Below are 15,238 nucleotides of genomic sequence, written 5' to 3' on the forward strand. Positions count from 1 at the left end.
GAGGCAGATGGTTTGAGTCTCTGATATATATTAAACAACAAAGGGCAGGCAAGAGGCAGGTCGAGGACAGGTAAAAGTTCAGAACCAGGTCAGAGTTCCAAACGGTACAGGGAGGCAGGCAGGCTCAAGGTCAGGGCAGGCTGAATGGTCAGGCAGGCACAAGGTCAGGGCAGGCTGAATGGTCAGGCAGGCTCAAGGTCAGGGCAGGCTGAATGGTCAGGCAGGCACAAGGTCAGGGCAGGCTGAATGGTCAGGCAGGCACAAGGTCAGGGCAGGCTGAATGGTCAGGCAGGCTCAAGGTCAGGGCAGGCTGAATGGTCAGGCAGGCACAAGGTCAGGGCAGGCTGAATGGTCAGGCAGGCTCAAGGTCAGGGCAGGCTGAATGGTCAGGCAGGCTCAAGGTCAGGGCAGGCTGAATGGTCAGGCAGGCTCAAGGTCAGGGCAGGCTGAATGGTCAGGCAGGCGGGCTCAGTGTCAGGGTAAGCAAAAGGTCAAAACCAGGAGGACTAGAAAAACAGAGACAAGAAAAAGCAGGAGCACAGAAAAATGTGTTGGTTGACTTGACAAGACAAACAGAGAACACAGGAATAAATACCCTGGCAATAATTGGAAAGACGGGTGACACCTGGAGGTGGGTGGAGACAATCACAAAGACAGGTGAAACAGATCAGGGCGTGACATCCCCACTCCCCATTCCCATCCTGTGCATAGCTGCACTAAGTAGTTTGGGGGTGGGGGTGCTGCAGGGGATAGGGGGGGTGCAGATTATTTATTTTTTGCCCATGCTACGGAAGGCTACATAGGTCCGCTAATACAGGACAAGTAAAAGCCCAGTACTTTTGTGATTTTGTTTTATTAAAAAAAATAAAAAATACTTGTATGCTCCTGTGTTTTGTCTCTTGTACATGTACACAAGACCCAGGGTTTTAACCAAAATTATTTTCCGATCGGTTTGTTCTGAACAGAACCATATATAATTTTTTCGTTACACTGTTCCAACCAGCAAAATACAGTTTTGAACCGGTTCAACCTCCCCAAAGTACCCGTTTATATCGTTACTTTCTGTTCCTTTTTAAACCTTTATTTATTTTCCATTTAGCTCGACATTAAATGACTTTTCCAATCATGCAGTATGGATAGTGATGCTTTGTCACGACTTCCGCCGAAGTTGGGTAGAGGACCCTTGTTCTGGTGGTGCTCGGCGGTCCAAGTCACCGGTCTTCTAGCCATCATCGATCCACTTTTCATTTTCCATGTGTTTTGTCTTGTTTTTCCTCACACCTGGTTTCAATTCCCTCAATCACTTGTTGTGTATTTAACCCTCTGTTCCCCCCCATGTCTTTGTGTGGGATTGTTTATTGTAAGTGCTTGTGCACGTGTTGATTGGTGCGCGATGGGTTTTTGTACCCAATATCTTGTTATTTTTTTATGCCGTTGGTTTTGATTTTAAAGTGCTCCGGCTATTACCAAGTTCTGCTCTCCTGCGTTTGACTGGTTACGCACTCCTTACAAGCTTGCTATAGAGTTGGCACACTATAGCTCAGTGAGTTGTTCACATGCATTTGTCATGTCTTGTTATGTCTGTTCCTGTCCTTTCTCTTCATTCTCTCTCTCTGCTGGTCTTTTTAGGTTACCTTCTCTGTCTCTCATTCTTCAGCTGTTCTACATCTCCTCTAACTAGCTCATTCACTCTTTCACACCTGTTCTCTCTTCCCCCTCTGATTAGGTCTCTATTTCTTTCTCTGTTCCTGCTACTTTCAGTGTCTGATTCTTGTTTGTGTTTTTTGATGCCAGAAGCAAGCTGTCGTCTCGTTTGCTTCCACCTTGTCCTGTCCTGTCGGAGTCTGCCTGGCAGGAGCATCCTGCACTATACTAACGTTCTTTTTGTTCCGCTGACAACGTTGGTAGAGGATTTATGCCATTCCTGTATTTTCATTAAAGAACTCTGTTTTCTGTTAAAACCGCTTTTGGGTCTTCACTCAAGTTCATAACAGAAGAATCAGACCAAGAATGGACCCAGCGGCTCCGGACCCTTTTCACTCCGCCGTCGAGATCCAGGGAGCGATGCTAGGCAGACACGAGGAGGAATTGTCTGCTGCTCAACATGCCGTTGAGACCCTGGCCGTCCAAGTCTCCGACCTCACAAGACAGGTTCACCAACTCCACCTCGATCCACCGCCCACTTCCAGGGTTTCCGAGTCTCCGGAGCCCAGGATCAACAACCCGCCGTGTTACTCTGGGGAGCCCACTGAGTGCCGCTCATTCCTCACTCAGTGTGATGTGGTGTTCTCTCTCCAGCCCAACACTTACTCCAGGAGCGCAGCCCGCATCGCCTACGTCATTTCTCTCCTTACCGGACGGGCGCGTGTGTGGGGCACGGCAGTCTGGGAGGCGAGGGCTGAGTGTATTAACCAGTATCAGGACTTTAAGGAGGAGATGATACGGGTTTTTGACCGTTCTGTTTTTGGCGAGGAGGCTTCCAGGGCCCTGTCTTCCCTATGTCAGGGGAATAGATCCATAACGGATTATTCTATTGAGTTTCGCAGTCTCGCTTTCTCTAGTGACTGGAAAGAGAGGGGTTTTCTCGCTCGTTTTCTGGATGGTCTCCACGTCGTGGTTAAGGATGAGATCCTCTCCGGGAGGTTCCTTCCAGTCTGGACTCCTTAATAGCTCTCGCTATTCGCATAGAGCGACGGTTTGATCTTCGTCGCCGAGCTCGTGGAAAGGAGCTCACGTTCTCCTTTTTGCTCCCTCTCCACATCACTGCCACCTGCCGCATCACTGCCACCCTCCTCCGCCGGCTCGGATGCTGAGCCTATGCAGCTGGGGGTATTCGCATCTCGGCCAAGGAGAGTGGAACGGAGAATCACCAATCGCCTCTGTCTCTACTGCGGCTCCGCTGGTCATTTTGTCACCTCATGTCCAGTAAAAGCCAGAGCTCATCAGTAAGAGGAGGGCTACTGGTGAGCGCAACTACTCAGGCCTCTCCTTCTGGATCACGCACTACCTTTCCGGTCCATCTCCGCTGGCCCGGTTCATCTGCTTCCTGCAGTGCCTTGATAGACTCTGGGGCGGAGGGCTGTTTTATGGACGAGACCTGGGCTCGGGAACATGACATTCCTCTCAGACAGTTAGGGAGCCCAGGGCCTTGTTCGCTTTAGATGGTAGTTCTCTCCCCAAGATTCAGCGTGAGACGCTGCCTTTAACCCTCACTGTCTCTGGTAATCATAGCGAAACCATTTCTTTTTAAATTTTTCGTTCACCTTTTACACCTGTTGTTTTGGGTCATCCCTGGCTAGTGCGCCATAACCCTTCTATTAATTGGTCTTAATACTATCCTATCCTGGAATGTTTCTTGTCATGTAACCTGTTTAATGTCTGCTATCCCTCCTGTTTCCTCTGTCTCTTCTTCACAGGAGGAGCCTGGCGATTTGACAGGGGTGCCGGAGGAGTATCACGATCTGCGCACGGTGTTCAGTCGTTCCAAGGCCACTTCTCTCCCTCCACACCGGTCGTATGACTGTAGTATTGATCTCCTTCCGGGAACTACTCCCCCGGGGTAGATTATACTCTCTGTCGGCTCCCGAACGTAAGGCTCTCGAGGATTATTTGTCGGTTTCGCTCGACGCCGGTACCATAGTCTCCTCCTCCTCCCCCCGCCGGAGCGGGGTTTTTTTTTGTTCAGAAGAAGGACGGGTCCCTGCGCCCATGCGTGGATTATCGAGGGCTGAATGACATAACAGTTAAGAATCGTTATCCGCTTCCTCTTATGTCTTCAGCCTTCGAGATCCTGCAGGGAGCCAGGTTTTTCACCAAATTGGACCTTCGTAACGCCTACCATCTCGTGCGCATCAGGGAGGGGGACGAGTGGAAGACGGCTTAACATCCGTTAGGGCACTTTGAATACCGGGTTCTTCCTTTCGGCCTCGTTAACGCTCCAGCTGTCTTTCAGGCACTAGTTAACGACGTCCTGAGAGACATGCTGAACATTTTTGTTTTCGTTTACATGGACGATATCCTGATTTTTTCACCGTCTCTCTCGATTCATGTTCAGCACGTGCACGCGTCCTCCAGCGCCTTTTGGAGAACTGTCTTTATGTGAAGGCTGAGAAGTGCACTTTTCATGCCGCCTCTGTCCCTTTTCTCGGTTCCGTTATTTCCGCTGAGGGCATTAAGATGGATCCCGCTAAGGTCCAGGCTGTCATTGATTGGCCCGTTCCTAAGTCACGCGTCGAGCTGCAGCGCTTTCTGGGCTTCGCTAATTTCTACCGTCGTTTCATCCGTAATTTCGGTCAGGTGGCAGCTCCTCTCACAGCCCTTACTTCTGTTAAGACGTGCTTTAGTGGTCCGTTTCCGCCCAGGGAGCTTTTGATCTTCTTAAGAATCGTTTTACATCCGCACCTATTCTTGTTACACCTGACATCTCTAGACAGTTTGTTGTTGAGGTTGACGCGTCAGAGGTGGGCGTGGGAGCCATTCTTTCTCAGCGCTCTCTCTGACGGCAAGGTCCATCCTTGCGCGTTTTTCTCTCATCGCTTATCGCCGTCAGAACGTAACTATGATGTTGGTAATCGCGAACTGCTCGCCATCCGCTTAGCCTAGGCGAATGGCGACAGTGGTTGGAGGGGGCGACCGTTCCTTTTGTCGTTTGGACTGACCATAGGAACCTTGAGTACATCCGTTCAGCCAAACGACTTAATGCGCGTCAGGCTCGTTGGGCTCTGTTTTTCGTCGTTTCGAGTTTGTTATTTCTTATCGTCCGGGCTCAAAAACACCAAACCTGATGCTTTATCTCGTCTCTTCAGTTCTTCTGAGGTCTCCACCGACCCCGATGGGATTCTCCCTGAGGGGCGTGTTGTCGGGTTGACTGTCTGGGGAATTGAGAGGCAGGTAAAGCAAGCACTCGCTCACACTCCGTCGCCGCGAGCTTGTCCTAGGAACCTTCTGTTCGTTCCCGTTCCTACTCGTCCGGCCGTTCTTCAGTGGGCCCACTCTGCCAAGTTAGCCGGCCACCCCGGCGTTCGGGGTACGCTCGCTTCCATTCGCCAGCGTTTCTGGTGGCCCACTCGGGAACGTGACGCGCGTCGATTTGTCGCCGCTTGTTCGGTCTGCGCGCAGACTAAATCTGGGAACTCTCCTCCTGCCGGCCGTCTCAGACCGCTTCCCATTCCCTCTCGACCGTGGTCTCACATCGCTTTAGATTTTATCACCGGACTGCCTTCATCAGCGGGGAAGACAGTTATTCTTACGGTTGTCGATAGATTCTCTAAGGCGGCTCATTTCATTCCTCTCGATAAGCTCCCTTCTGCTAAGGAGACGGCTCAGATCATTATCGAGAATGTTTTCCGAATTCATGGCCTTCCGTCTGACGTCGTTTCCGACAGAGGCCCGCAGTTCACGTCTCAATTTTGGAGGGAGTTTTGCCGTTTGATTGGGGCTTCCGTCAGTCTCTCGTCCGGCTTTCATCCCCAGTCTAACGGTCAAGCCGAACGGGCCAATCAGACTGTTGGTCGCATTTTACGCAGTCTTTCTTTTCGTAACCCTGCGTCTTGGTCAGAACAGCTCCCTGGGCAGAGTACGCCCACAACTCGCTTCCCTCGTCTGCTACCGGTCTATCCCCTTTCAGTGTAGCCTCGGGTACCAGCCTCCGCTGTTCTCATCTCAGCTCGCCGAGTCCTGCGTCCCCTCCGCTCAGGCTTTTGTCCAGCGTTGCGAGCGCACCTGGAAGGGGGTCAGGTCGGCACTTTGCCGTAATAGGGCGCAGACTGTGAGGGCCGCTAATAAGCGTAGGACCAAGAGTCCTAGATATTGTTGCGGTCAGAGAGTATGGCTCTCCACTCAGAACCTTCCCCTTAAGACAGCTTCTCGCAAGTTGGCCCCGCGGTTCATTGGTCCGTTCCGTATTTCCCAGGTCATTAATCCTGTCGCAGTGCGACTTCTTCTCCGCGCTATATTCGTCGCGTTCACCCGGTCTTCCATGTCTCCTGTGTTAAGCCCGTTCTTCGCGCCCCCGCTCGTCCCCCCCCCCATCCTTGTCGAGGGCGCACCCATCTACAGGGTTCGTAAGATTTTGGACATGCGCCCTCGGGGCCGTGGTCATCAGTACCTAGTGGATTGGGAGGGGTACGGTCCTGAGGAGAGGAGTTGGGTTCCCTCTCGGGACGTGCTGGACCGTTCGCTGATCGATGATTTCCTCCGTTGCCGCCAGGTTTCCTCCTCGAGTGCGCCAGGAGGCGCTCGGTGAGTGGGGGGGTACTGTCATGTCTTGTTATGTCTGTTCCTGTCCTTTCTCTTCATTCTCTCTCTCTGCTGGTCTTTTTAGGTTACCTTCTCTGTCTCTCATTCTTCAGCTGTTCTACATCTCCTCTAACTAGCTCATTCACTCTTTCACACCTGTTCTCTCTTCCCCCTCTGATTAGGTCTCTATTTCTTTCTCTGTTCCTGCTACTTTCAGTGTCTGATTCTTGTTTGTGTTTTTTGATGCCAGAAGCAAGCTGTCGTCTCGTTTGCTTCCACCTTGTCCTGTCCTGTCGGAGTCTGCCTGGCAGGAGCATCCTGCACTATACTAACGTTCTTTTTGTTCCGCTGACAACGTTGGTAGAGGATTTATGCCATTCCTGTATTTTCATTAAAGAACTCTGTTTTCTGTTAAAACCGCTTTTGGGTCTTCACTCAAGTTCATAACAGCATTATGGACAGACAAGTGTAGGGCGTGAGATGCAACTGAAATTTTGCGAGTGGGGAGACAGTGAGAGAGGGTGGAGGAGGAGGCTTGGCTTGAAACGCTGGGGATCTTGTTATGACATGCATTATCTGAATTAGGCCCACAGAATTATACTTACGGAGGAGCGGCTTCTATGGAAGAATTTTGAATGTCTTTGAACTTCAGAGTTGGCTTAACGTTGGACCAGAGTAGCTGGCTAGCCAACAAGCTTGTGTATGCAGAGCGGCACCTGAATTAAAAACACATCTTACCTTTTTATAGTTAATAAATCTAATGTGAACTATAGGATCCCTAACTAGCATTGAAAAAGTGAATCAATTCTTCTGTAATAAAAAATCTCTCTCCCTATCTTGTGGATTATGTTTGTAATGTCCGCAGGCTACAGCTATGCTTCTGAGGGGCAGATAGACTACACGCACACACACTGGCAAAGATTTTCAGCTGGCAGACTTTGGAAGAAGTTCATGATTGACAGAGGAAGAGCTTTGCATAGGCGCTTTGTTGCATTTTTTTATGGGACTTTTAAATAATGGTTCTGTTCCAGAACAATAAAGATATATTTTGTTCCCTGGTCTGGTTCTGATTCTGTTCCTTAAAAATGTCATTATTTTCCAGTTTGTTTTGCGACCCCTGCAAAGGACAAGCAAACAGACCTGGCTAGTGAGGCTGTAGACACAATGCCGTTACGTTGGTAATTTGGGCATGAGAAGTGCTGTGTCGGAGAGCTTGTTGTCATGGAAATATTGTCAGTGTGCCAGCTCAAATCCACTGAACATCTATTTATTTTGTATCCCAGCAATGCATACAGTCATGAACGCAGATGCGCACAAAAGCATGAATGAATTGTAAATGGGTACAATTCATCATACACAAAAAAAATGCATTATGTTGCTGTACTTGATTGATCTTAATTGATCCTAAAACTGAATGAATGTGTTTGTTTGTTAATGTGTGTGAGTGTAAAACAAGGACATTTCCTGGGGACATTACTCCGGGGACATTTGCCGGTCCCCACAATGAAAATGGCTGTTTTAGGCTTCGGGGTTAGGTTTAGGGGTTAGGGTTACAATTAGGATTAGGGGTTAAGAGTTGGAGTTAGAGTTAGGGTTTGGTTAAGGGTTAGGTTTAGGGGTTAGGGAAAATAGGATTTTGAATGGGAATCAATTAGGCTTGGGCAGTATACCCCGTATACCAGGGTATTTGGAAATAGCCACAGGATGATTTTTCAATAACGTCAATACCTTTGAAACTGTTTCTTTTAAGTTTTTCAATAAATTGTAATATAAGTGTCTGTTTTTTATGGAAGTACCTGCAGTCAACTTGTGCAATATGTTAGGAGAGCGTTAGGAGATCAAGCAGATTGTGTTCTTCCTTTCACCTGTCACTGTCACGCCCTGACCTTAGTAATCTTTGTTTTCTTTATTATTTTGGTTAGGTCAGGGTGTGACGAGGGTGGTATGTGTTTTTGTCTGGTCTAGGGTTTTTGTATATCTATGGGGTTTTGGTATTGTCTAGGTAAATGTAGGTCTATGGTGCCCTGAATTGGTTCCCAATCAGAGACAGCTGTTTATTGTTATCTCTGATTGGGGATCATATTTAGGTTGCCATTTTCCATTTTGGTTTTGTGGGTAATTGTCTATGTGTAGTTGCATGTCAGCACTCGTGGTTATAGTGTCATGTTAGATTCTTTTAAGTGTTCTTTTTTTTTTAAATAAAAGAAGAATGTATTCATCACACGCTGCGCCTTGGTCTCATCGTTATGACGAACGTGACAGTCACATTATTTTACATTATGAGACTTACCGTAGTGCCCCAGAACAGTTGAGCCAGTCACATGTTTGTTCGTGTTATAGCACAATGGGAGTAAGCAGGAACAGGTGAGCCCATCTGTGTATTGACAGGGTTGTGTTTTATATTGAAGGTCAACAATGCCAAAGGTGCTTCAACAAAGTACTGAGTAAAGGGTCTGAATACTTATTTACAGTAAATGTGATATTTCAGTTTTTTATTTTTAATAAATTTGCTACAAGTTTTTGTTCTGTCCTTGTGGGGTATTGTGTGTAGATTGATGCGGACAAATAAGGCTGTAACGTAACAAAATGTGGAAAAAGTGAAGGGGTCTGAATACTTTCCGAATGCACAGAATCTAAGTAAGTGCTGAATTAATAAGGTGACGGGGCATCATATTGTGTTAGCTTTCTGCCAAGTTTGAGAAGTCAAAGCCCTTTGGATGAGTTATCTATTACAACTGCCACTGCTGTCTTTTGATTTCCTTGTGTTTTCTCACCTCTCTGTTCTCGGCCCGTCTCCTCCCCCATTTTCTTCGAGCAGAGCAGGCAGGTCCGTTGCCCTAGCGACTCCGGACTCCACACAGACACAGCATGTACACATGCTGCTCCTGAGCCAGTACTGTTTTTCCTTCAAACAAGCATGCGTCAAACTTTGTTCATTTGCACAATGTCTCTCATTCACTTGTAAATGTCCAAACTCACCCAAAATGTTATTCGTAAGCTTCTACCAGTCAAAGGTTTGTCAAAGGTTTGGACACACCTACTCATTCAAGGGTTTTTCTTTATTTTTACTATTTGCTACATTGTAGAATAATAGTGAAGATGTCAAAACTATGAAACAACACATATGGAATCATGTAGTAACCAAAAAAGTGATAAACAAAACAAAATATATATTTATATTTGAGATTCTTCAAAGGAGCCAGCCTTTTCCTTGATGACAAGTTTGCACACTCTTGGCATTCTCTCAACCAGCTTCATGAGGTAGTCACCTGGAATGCCTTTCAATTAACAGGTGTGCCTTGTTAAAAATGAATTTGTGGAATTTCTTTACTTCTTAATGCGTTTGAGCCAATCAGTTGTGTTGTGACAAGGTAGGGGTAGTATACAAAATATAGCCCTATTTGGTAAAAGACCCAAGTCCATATTATGGAAATAACAGCTCAAATAAGCAAAGTGAAACGACAGTCCATCATTACTGTAAGACATGAAGGTCAGTCAATGAGGAAAATTTCAACGTTTCTTCAAGTGCAGTCGCAAAAACCATGAAGTGCTATGATGAAACTGGCTCTCATGAGGACCCCGCAGGAAAGGACGAGTTACCTCTGCTGCAGAGGTCAATGTGGAACATTTCAAGAACTTGTAGTAGGGAGTTGTAGTTTCGAACAAGCTGATATTCTACATAGTTTAGTGCATAAAACATGGTAATTAACTACAATGACTATAATCCATTGCACATCTACTTCTTCGGTCCGTTTCATTGACGCCTACTACTAATCGCTCAGTACTACGATTGATATGCCACTCTATTCCCCTCTCATCTGTAGTTTTCTTGCTTTTTTTCTTCCTCTCTTTCTTCCTCTAGCTCTCGCCCGCTCTCTCCCTCCCCTCTTCCTACAGTCTGTCTACATTTTGATTGGTCTTATTCTCTATCTGTTTCTCCTATGCTAGGACATGTTGACAGCCCCCACCCTGGCTTCACTTAAACAGAAAGGAGGGTCTCATAAATGCCCTGGGAAAACATCCAGTCATGGAAAGAAACTACAAGGCTGTACTGCTGTTTGAAAGGCCTCTCTACATAAAACTGAAATGAGATGGCAGTAACAGCCCACCAACCATGAAACCTGAGACTGAGTCTAAATGTGTTCAGTGTTAAAGAAAGCACAGTCAGATAAGATTAAACAATATTTATAGTTACTTGAGCTGTCCTGAAGTCTACTTAGTTACCTTTGAGCCCAGGTTCGGATGGCCATTAGCAGCTTAATAATGTTATGTCTCTCCCCCCTGCAGGGACCTGCAGGCCCTGTCTGATTGATGTTGTTCCTGTGAAGAAAGCGGAGGGACAGGTCATCATGTTCATCCTCAACTTCCAGGAAATCATTGACCCCTCCCTCAAGAAACCAGGTCTGAGACAGAGGGTGGCCCAGGGCTGGGTATGGGCAGGTCAGTGTGGAAGTGTGTGTGTGATACTGTCTGTCTGCATCAACCTGTTTATTCCATGTTGAATGTTGCTGTGGTATAACATACAGAATGTGACTGGTACTGTAGGTGTATTTATGTAAAGTGTATGTATAAGCACTCTGTGGTTTCTCAGGGCAGAGTCGCAGGCTGAAGTTGAGACTGCCATTGGTACGTGCAATGCGTCGGTCTTCCCTCGCCATAGACCAGTTTGAGGGGGTGGTGGTGGACTGCCTACAGGTAAGGTGGCGAGAGACTCCCATACACACACAGTTCTATACACACAGTACTCATCTAAATATGACCTTACATATAATATATCTTGATTATCTCAGTTCCTGTATCTCTTATGTTTTGTAATGAATATAGCTTCAGTCACATACATTTAGCAGTAAGTAGAAATCTTGTACAATATTTCACCTATGATTGTCCTCTTCCTCCTTCCCTAATTCAGCCCAACAGTGAAGAGATCCCTCTGAAAGAGTTCCGTATCCCGTCCAAGGAGAGCTGCATGCAGTCTGAGACAGAGGCGCTGATAGAGCAGGACCACGAGTCCTCCCAGCCTGCAAGCCACTACTCCCCCAAACTGCTGTCCCTATTGTCAGAGCGGCTGGAACCCAGCGTGCCCTTCCTCCCCAGCAGCCCCTTCTCCAGTGCAGCCTTCCCCAGGACGGTCCTGCCCCGGAGCCGCTCCAGAGAGACTGTCGACAGCCTCCGCAGAGCTTCCTCCCTGGATGACCTCAGCAGCATGAGGGCCGAGTCGGGCCGACCAGGAGACCCACGCTCCAACAGCAGTGAGTTCGTGTGTGTGTACCCAGACATAAGTGTAGTCTGTTGCCATTTTTGTACCCCCTCTGACAGGAAGAAATGTGGCTGTCTCCTCTTACAGTTCCATCTGAATCAAAACAAACCAAGCCAAAGCTACCTGGGCCTGTTGGAGGTATTCTGTTCTCTAGAAAATGCGAATCCTCACTCCCATTCCTCAAGCACTGAGCATGTGCAGCAGCAGGGTCACTAATCAATGTCTCTAACCTATAGCGTGTGTGTGTGTGTGTGTGTGTGTGTGTGTGTGTGTGTGTGTGTGTGTGTGTGTGTGTGTGTGTGTGTGTGTGTGTGTGTGTGTGTGTGTGTGTGTGTGTGTGTGTGTGTGTGTGTGCCAGGTCTATAGGAGTCCCAGTCACTCAGAGGCCATCATTTACTCATCACACAGCTAATACTATGGGCTATGGAGTGTGGGGCTGTGGACTTCCCATCTACCCCAGGGAAATAATGTAGAGGAATACATGCATCCCCGCAATGCATTAACACACTCCCTCTCATTTCATTACTCTATCAATTCAATTTAATTGGCTTTATTGGCATGAGAAACACATGTTTACATTGCCAAAACAAGTGAAATAGATAATACACTTTCCCTGTATCTTTCTCACTTAGATGCTTTGCTCAGTATAAACCAAGATGTTTCTCACCTAGAGGAATGGAAATTGCATTATAACACATTATATTTTTAGTTCTGAATGTGTTACTTGCAGTTTAAATAAAGGATTCGAATGATAATATAATATGTAAACTAGTTGTTGAAAGTAGATAGACACAGCAATGAGAGATGAGTGTTGTTGTGTGCAGACCTGAAGACCGGTACTCTGAGCTCCACCTCAGACTCGGACCTGATGCGACGCAGGACCAGCACTCGTAACCCCCTCACACTCAGTTTCGCCTCCGACCTCTTGCGACCGCCCTCGCCCACTGAGATCGAGATCATCGCTCCCAGCAAAGTAAAGGACCGCCACCGAGATGTCACAGAGAAGGTCACACATGTCACACAGGTGAGACACATTGGTCCTTACTAGCACTCATATATCACACTACCATGTGATTGCCTGACTCAACCTGTATTTTGCTAATATTAAGGGATTTTTAAAGTGAGTTTTTTCAGACCGGTATGTGCGATATTGTGTACACAGGATGTTGTGTAAAAGGAACGTTGGGTTATTGAGAAGTGGTGGATTACATCTCTTCGGTCTGACTTCCTGTGTTGCAAGCTTTCTGCTGAAGAAGCAGCTGCATGTCAGTCAAGAGTTTCCACATGCATCCACACACACACACACACACACACACACACAAACACACAAACAGGAACGATATACAGTATATACAATTACCTTTTTTTTCAGTCACTGGTGCTATTTTCAAAAGTATGTGGTGAATTTTCTTAAAACAAAACTCCAAACTGGTAACACTTGTAACACGGCAAGTCTCATAAAACGTGTTATTGTGCATTTATTTAGTTTGAGTGCATCTTTCACCACCCAACCATTCATCCAACATATAAATGTACTGTGAAATACCATATGAACATTTATTTAATAATCAAAACACAACATATTAATATCTTTTCAATGTAGTTATTTTAACAGCTAGTTAATCCAATAGATACATGTTTCAAAATGCCCTTTGAATATAATATACTACAGTACTGTTTTCACATGAGACAATACACTTGCACTATCTTTTGAAATTGACTGAACATCAAATTTCGATAATTTGTATCCCATGTGTGACCTTTCACAATTGATGAAAAAAATGTCTGTATTGTTCAGATATAATTACAACATAGGTGTACTGTAATCAAATGAAAGAAACAGCATTAGTTTGCATCAAGCCTGTCTTGAGCATTTGGCCATTGGTTCTCATCGACATCGCAGTAAATGTACTCATTGTTCATGCACTTGGGGAAAAACCTTTTGGCATGGAGAATCCAAGCCTGACAAAGCCTGGATTGATGTCATTACATGAATCATTCATGGCCTGAAGGAGGGTGGTACGCTCATGGGGATGACAATCATATATCATCCACCTGTACTGTAATATGTATTGTATTTTACAGTATTGTATTGTACTTATGTATTGTAGTGGTCCTGTATGTGGCTCAGTTCATAAGAGCAAGGCACTAGCAAGACCAGAGTTGTGTGTTCGATTTCCACTGGGGTCACTTACGAAAATATAAAGATTCACTGTTGCCACTAAGGATAAAAGCATCTGCTCCGTAAATGGCATGTATTACAGTACTGTACTTGCCAGATCACCATGCGCAGTGTCAAGTGTCGGTTGGAGTGGTGTGAAGCTTGCCGCCATTGGACTCTGGAGCAGTGGAAACGCGTTCTCTGGAGTGATGCATCACACTTCACTATCTATCAGTCAGACGGACAAATCTGGATTTGGTGGATGCCAGGAGAACGCTACCTGCCCCAATGCAACCCCATCAAACACGTTTGGGATGAATTGGAACGGTGACTGCGAGCCAGGCCTAATAGCCCAACATCAGTGCCCGACCACCCTATTGCTCTTGTGGCTGAATGGAAGCAAGTCCCCGCAGCAATGTTCCAACATCTAGTGAAAAGCCTTCTCAGAAGAGTGGAGGCAGTTTAGGCAGCAAAGGGGGGACCAACTCCATATTAATGCTAATGATTTTGGAATGAGATGTTCGACAAGCAGGTGTCCACATACTTTTCGTCATGTAGTGTGTAAGAGGATATTATCTCCTGTATGAACATTTTGTTGGCTACATGTATGGGATGTTATTTAGCATCACTACTGTACTATATGCTCTTGTCTCTCTGCATGTATAAGAGGGAGAATGGGGAAAAGACAGTTTGTATGTGTGAAAGAAAGATCCCACCTTCCATAGTGTGACATCTGTGCCAGCAGAAGAACTTCTCACACCCACATGTCATCACACTAAGTTTGAGTACATTGTCATAACCTGTAATGCCATGGAAACACTAACGCAGTGAGCTGGCCCCACAATACCACTGCGTAGCACACTGACCCACATGTCTGTGGTGGGACAGTCAGAGTGGCCACCAGCCAGATGAACCCACACTCTAACCCTGGCTGCTCTGACTTCACTTGTCCACTACAAATGGAATAATGTGACTCAATATTAGGGATATTTGTGGTATTACTAGATGTGTGTGTGTGTCAGGTGAACATACATGTCTTATGACAGTACATTTAAGTGTTATAACGGGGGTTTATATAATCAGAATTGAGTTGATTGACTGAACGGGCAGTTGGACTTGCTGCTAATGTTAGCATTGCTCTGAGTGAGAGGTGAGCTCTTTAGGTTGCCGTGTCAATGCCCCCTGTTGTTACGCCCTGACCTTAGAGAACCGTTTTATTTCTCTATTTGGTGAGGTCAGGGTGTGATGTGGGGTGGGCGTTCTATGTTTTGTATTTCTTTGTGTTTGGCCGAGTGTGGTTCCCAATCAGAGGCAGCTGTCTCGTTGTCTCTGATTGGGAATCATACTTAGGTAGCCTTTTTCCCACCTATGTTGTGGGATCTTGTTTTTGTACAGCTCTTGTAGCCTACGGAACGGTTGGTTTCACTTTGTTATTTTGTTGCTGGTTCTCATTTAAATAAATATGATGACCACAAATTACGCTGTGCCTTGGTCTCCTTCAAACAACGCATGTTACACCTGTCTTGCTCACTGGGTGCACATGGGAGGCAATTTGGCGTGCCTCTAGTTCCTACCAATGGAAA

General features: G+C 46.4%; 1 protein-coding gene and 1 long non-coding RNA gene across 6 annotated transcripts in view; one reads left to right on the forward strand and one right to left on the reverse strand.

Moving 5' to 3' along the window:
• LOC135555313 (potassium voltage-gated channel subfamily H member 6-like) overlaps positions 1-15,238 on the forward strand; it is a 49,055-nt gene that overhangs the window by 5,271 nt on the left and 28,546 nt on the right. For 2 of the 4 annotated variants that reach the window (XM_064987649.1, XM_064987651.1), the window contains exons 3-7: positions 10,525-10,677; positions 10,829-10,932; positions 11,147-11,486; positions 11,582-11,632; positions 12,319-12,518. In XM_064987649.1, the coding sequence (XP_064843721.1) occupies positions 10,525-10,677; positions 10,829-10,932; positions 11,147-11,486; positions 11,582-11,632; positions 12,319-12,518 (848 nt within the window). The remainder of the gene's footprint in view (positions 1-10,524; positions 10,678-10,828; positions 10,933-11,146; positions 11,487-11,581; positions 11,633-12,318; positions 12,519-15,238) is intronic. The other 2 variants (XM_064987650.1, XM_064987652.1) reach the window with 1 other exon arrangement.
• Positions 420-12,404, reverse strand: LOC135555315 (uncharacterized). Of its 2 annotated transcripts, none has more exons than XR_010457857.1 (3): positions 12,321-12,404; positions 10,462-10,557; positions 420-506 (listed from the first exon to the last, which is right to left on the reverse strand). It is a non-coding gene; the product is annotated as an uncharacterized LOC135555315 (long non-coding RNA). The 2 variants fall into 2 exon arrangements; XR_010457858.1 differs by lacking the exon at positions 420-506 and adding an exon at positions 8,534-9,142.

This window comes from Oncorhynchus masou, chromosome 15 (genome assembly GCF_036934945.1).
Source record: "Oncorhynchus masou masou isolate Uvic2021 chromosome 15, UVic_Omas_1.1, whole genome shotgun sequence".
Lineage (NCBI taxonomy): Eukaryota > Metazoa > Chordata > Actinopteri > Salmoniformes > Salmonidae > Oncorhynchus > Oncorhynchus masou.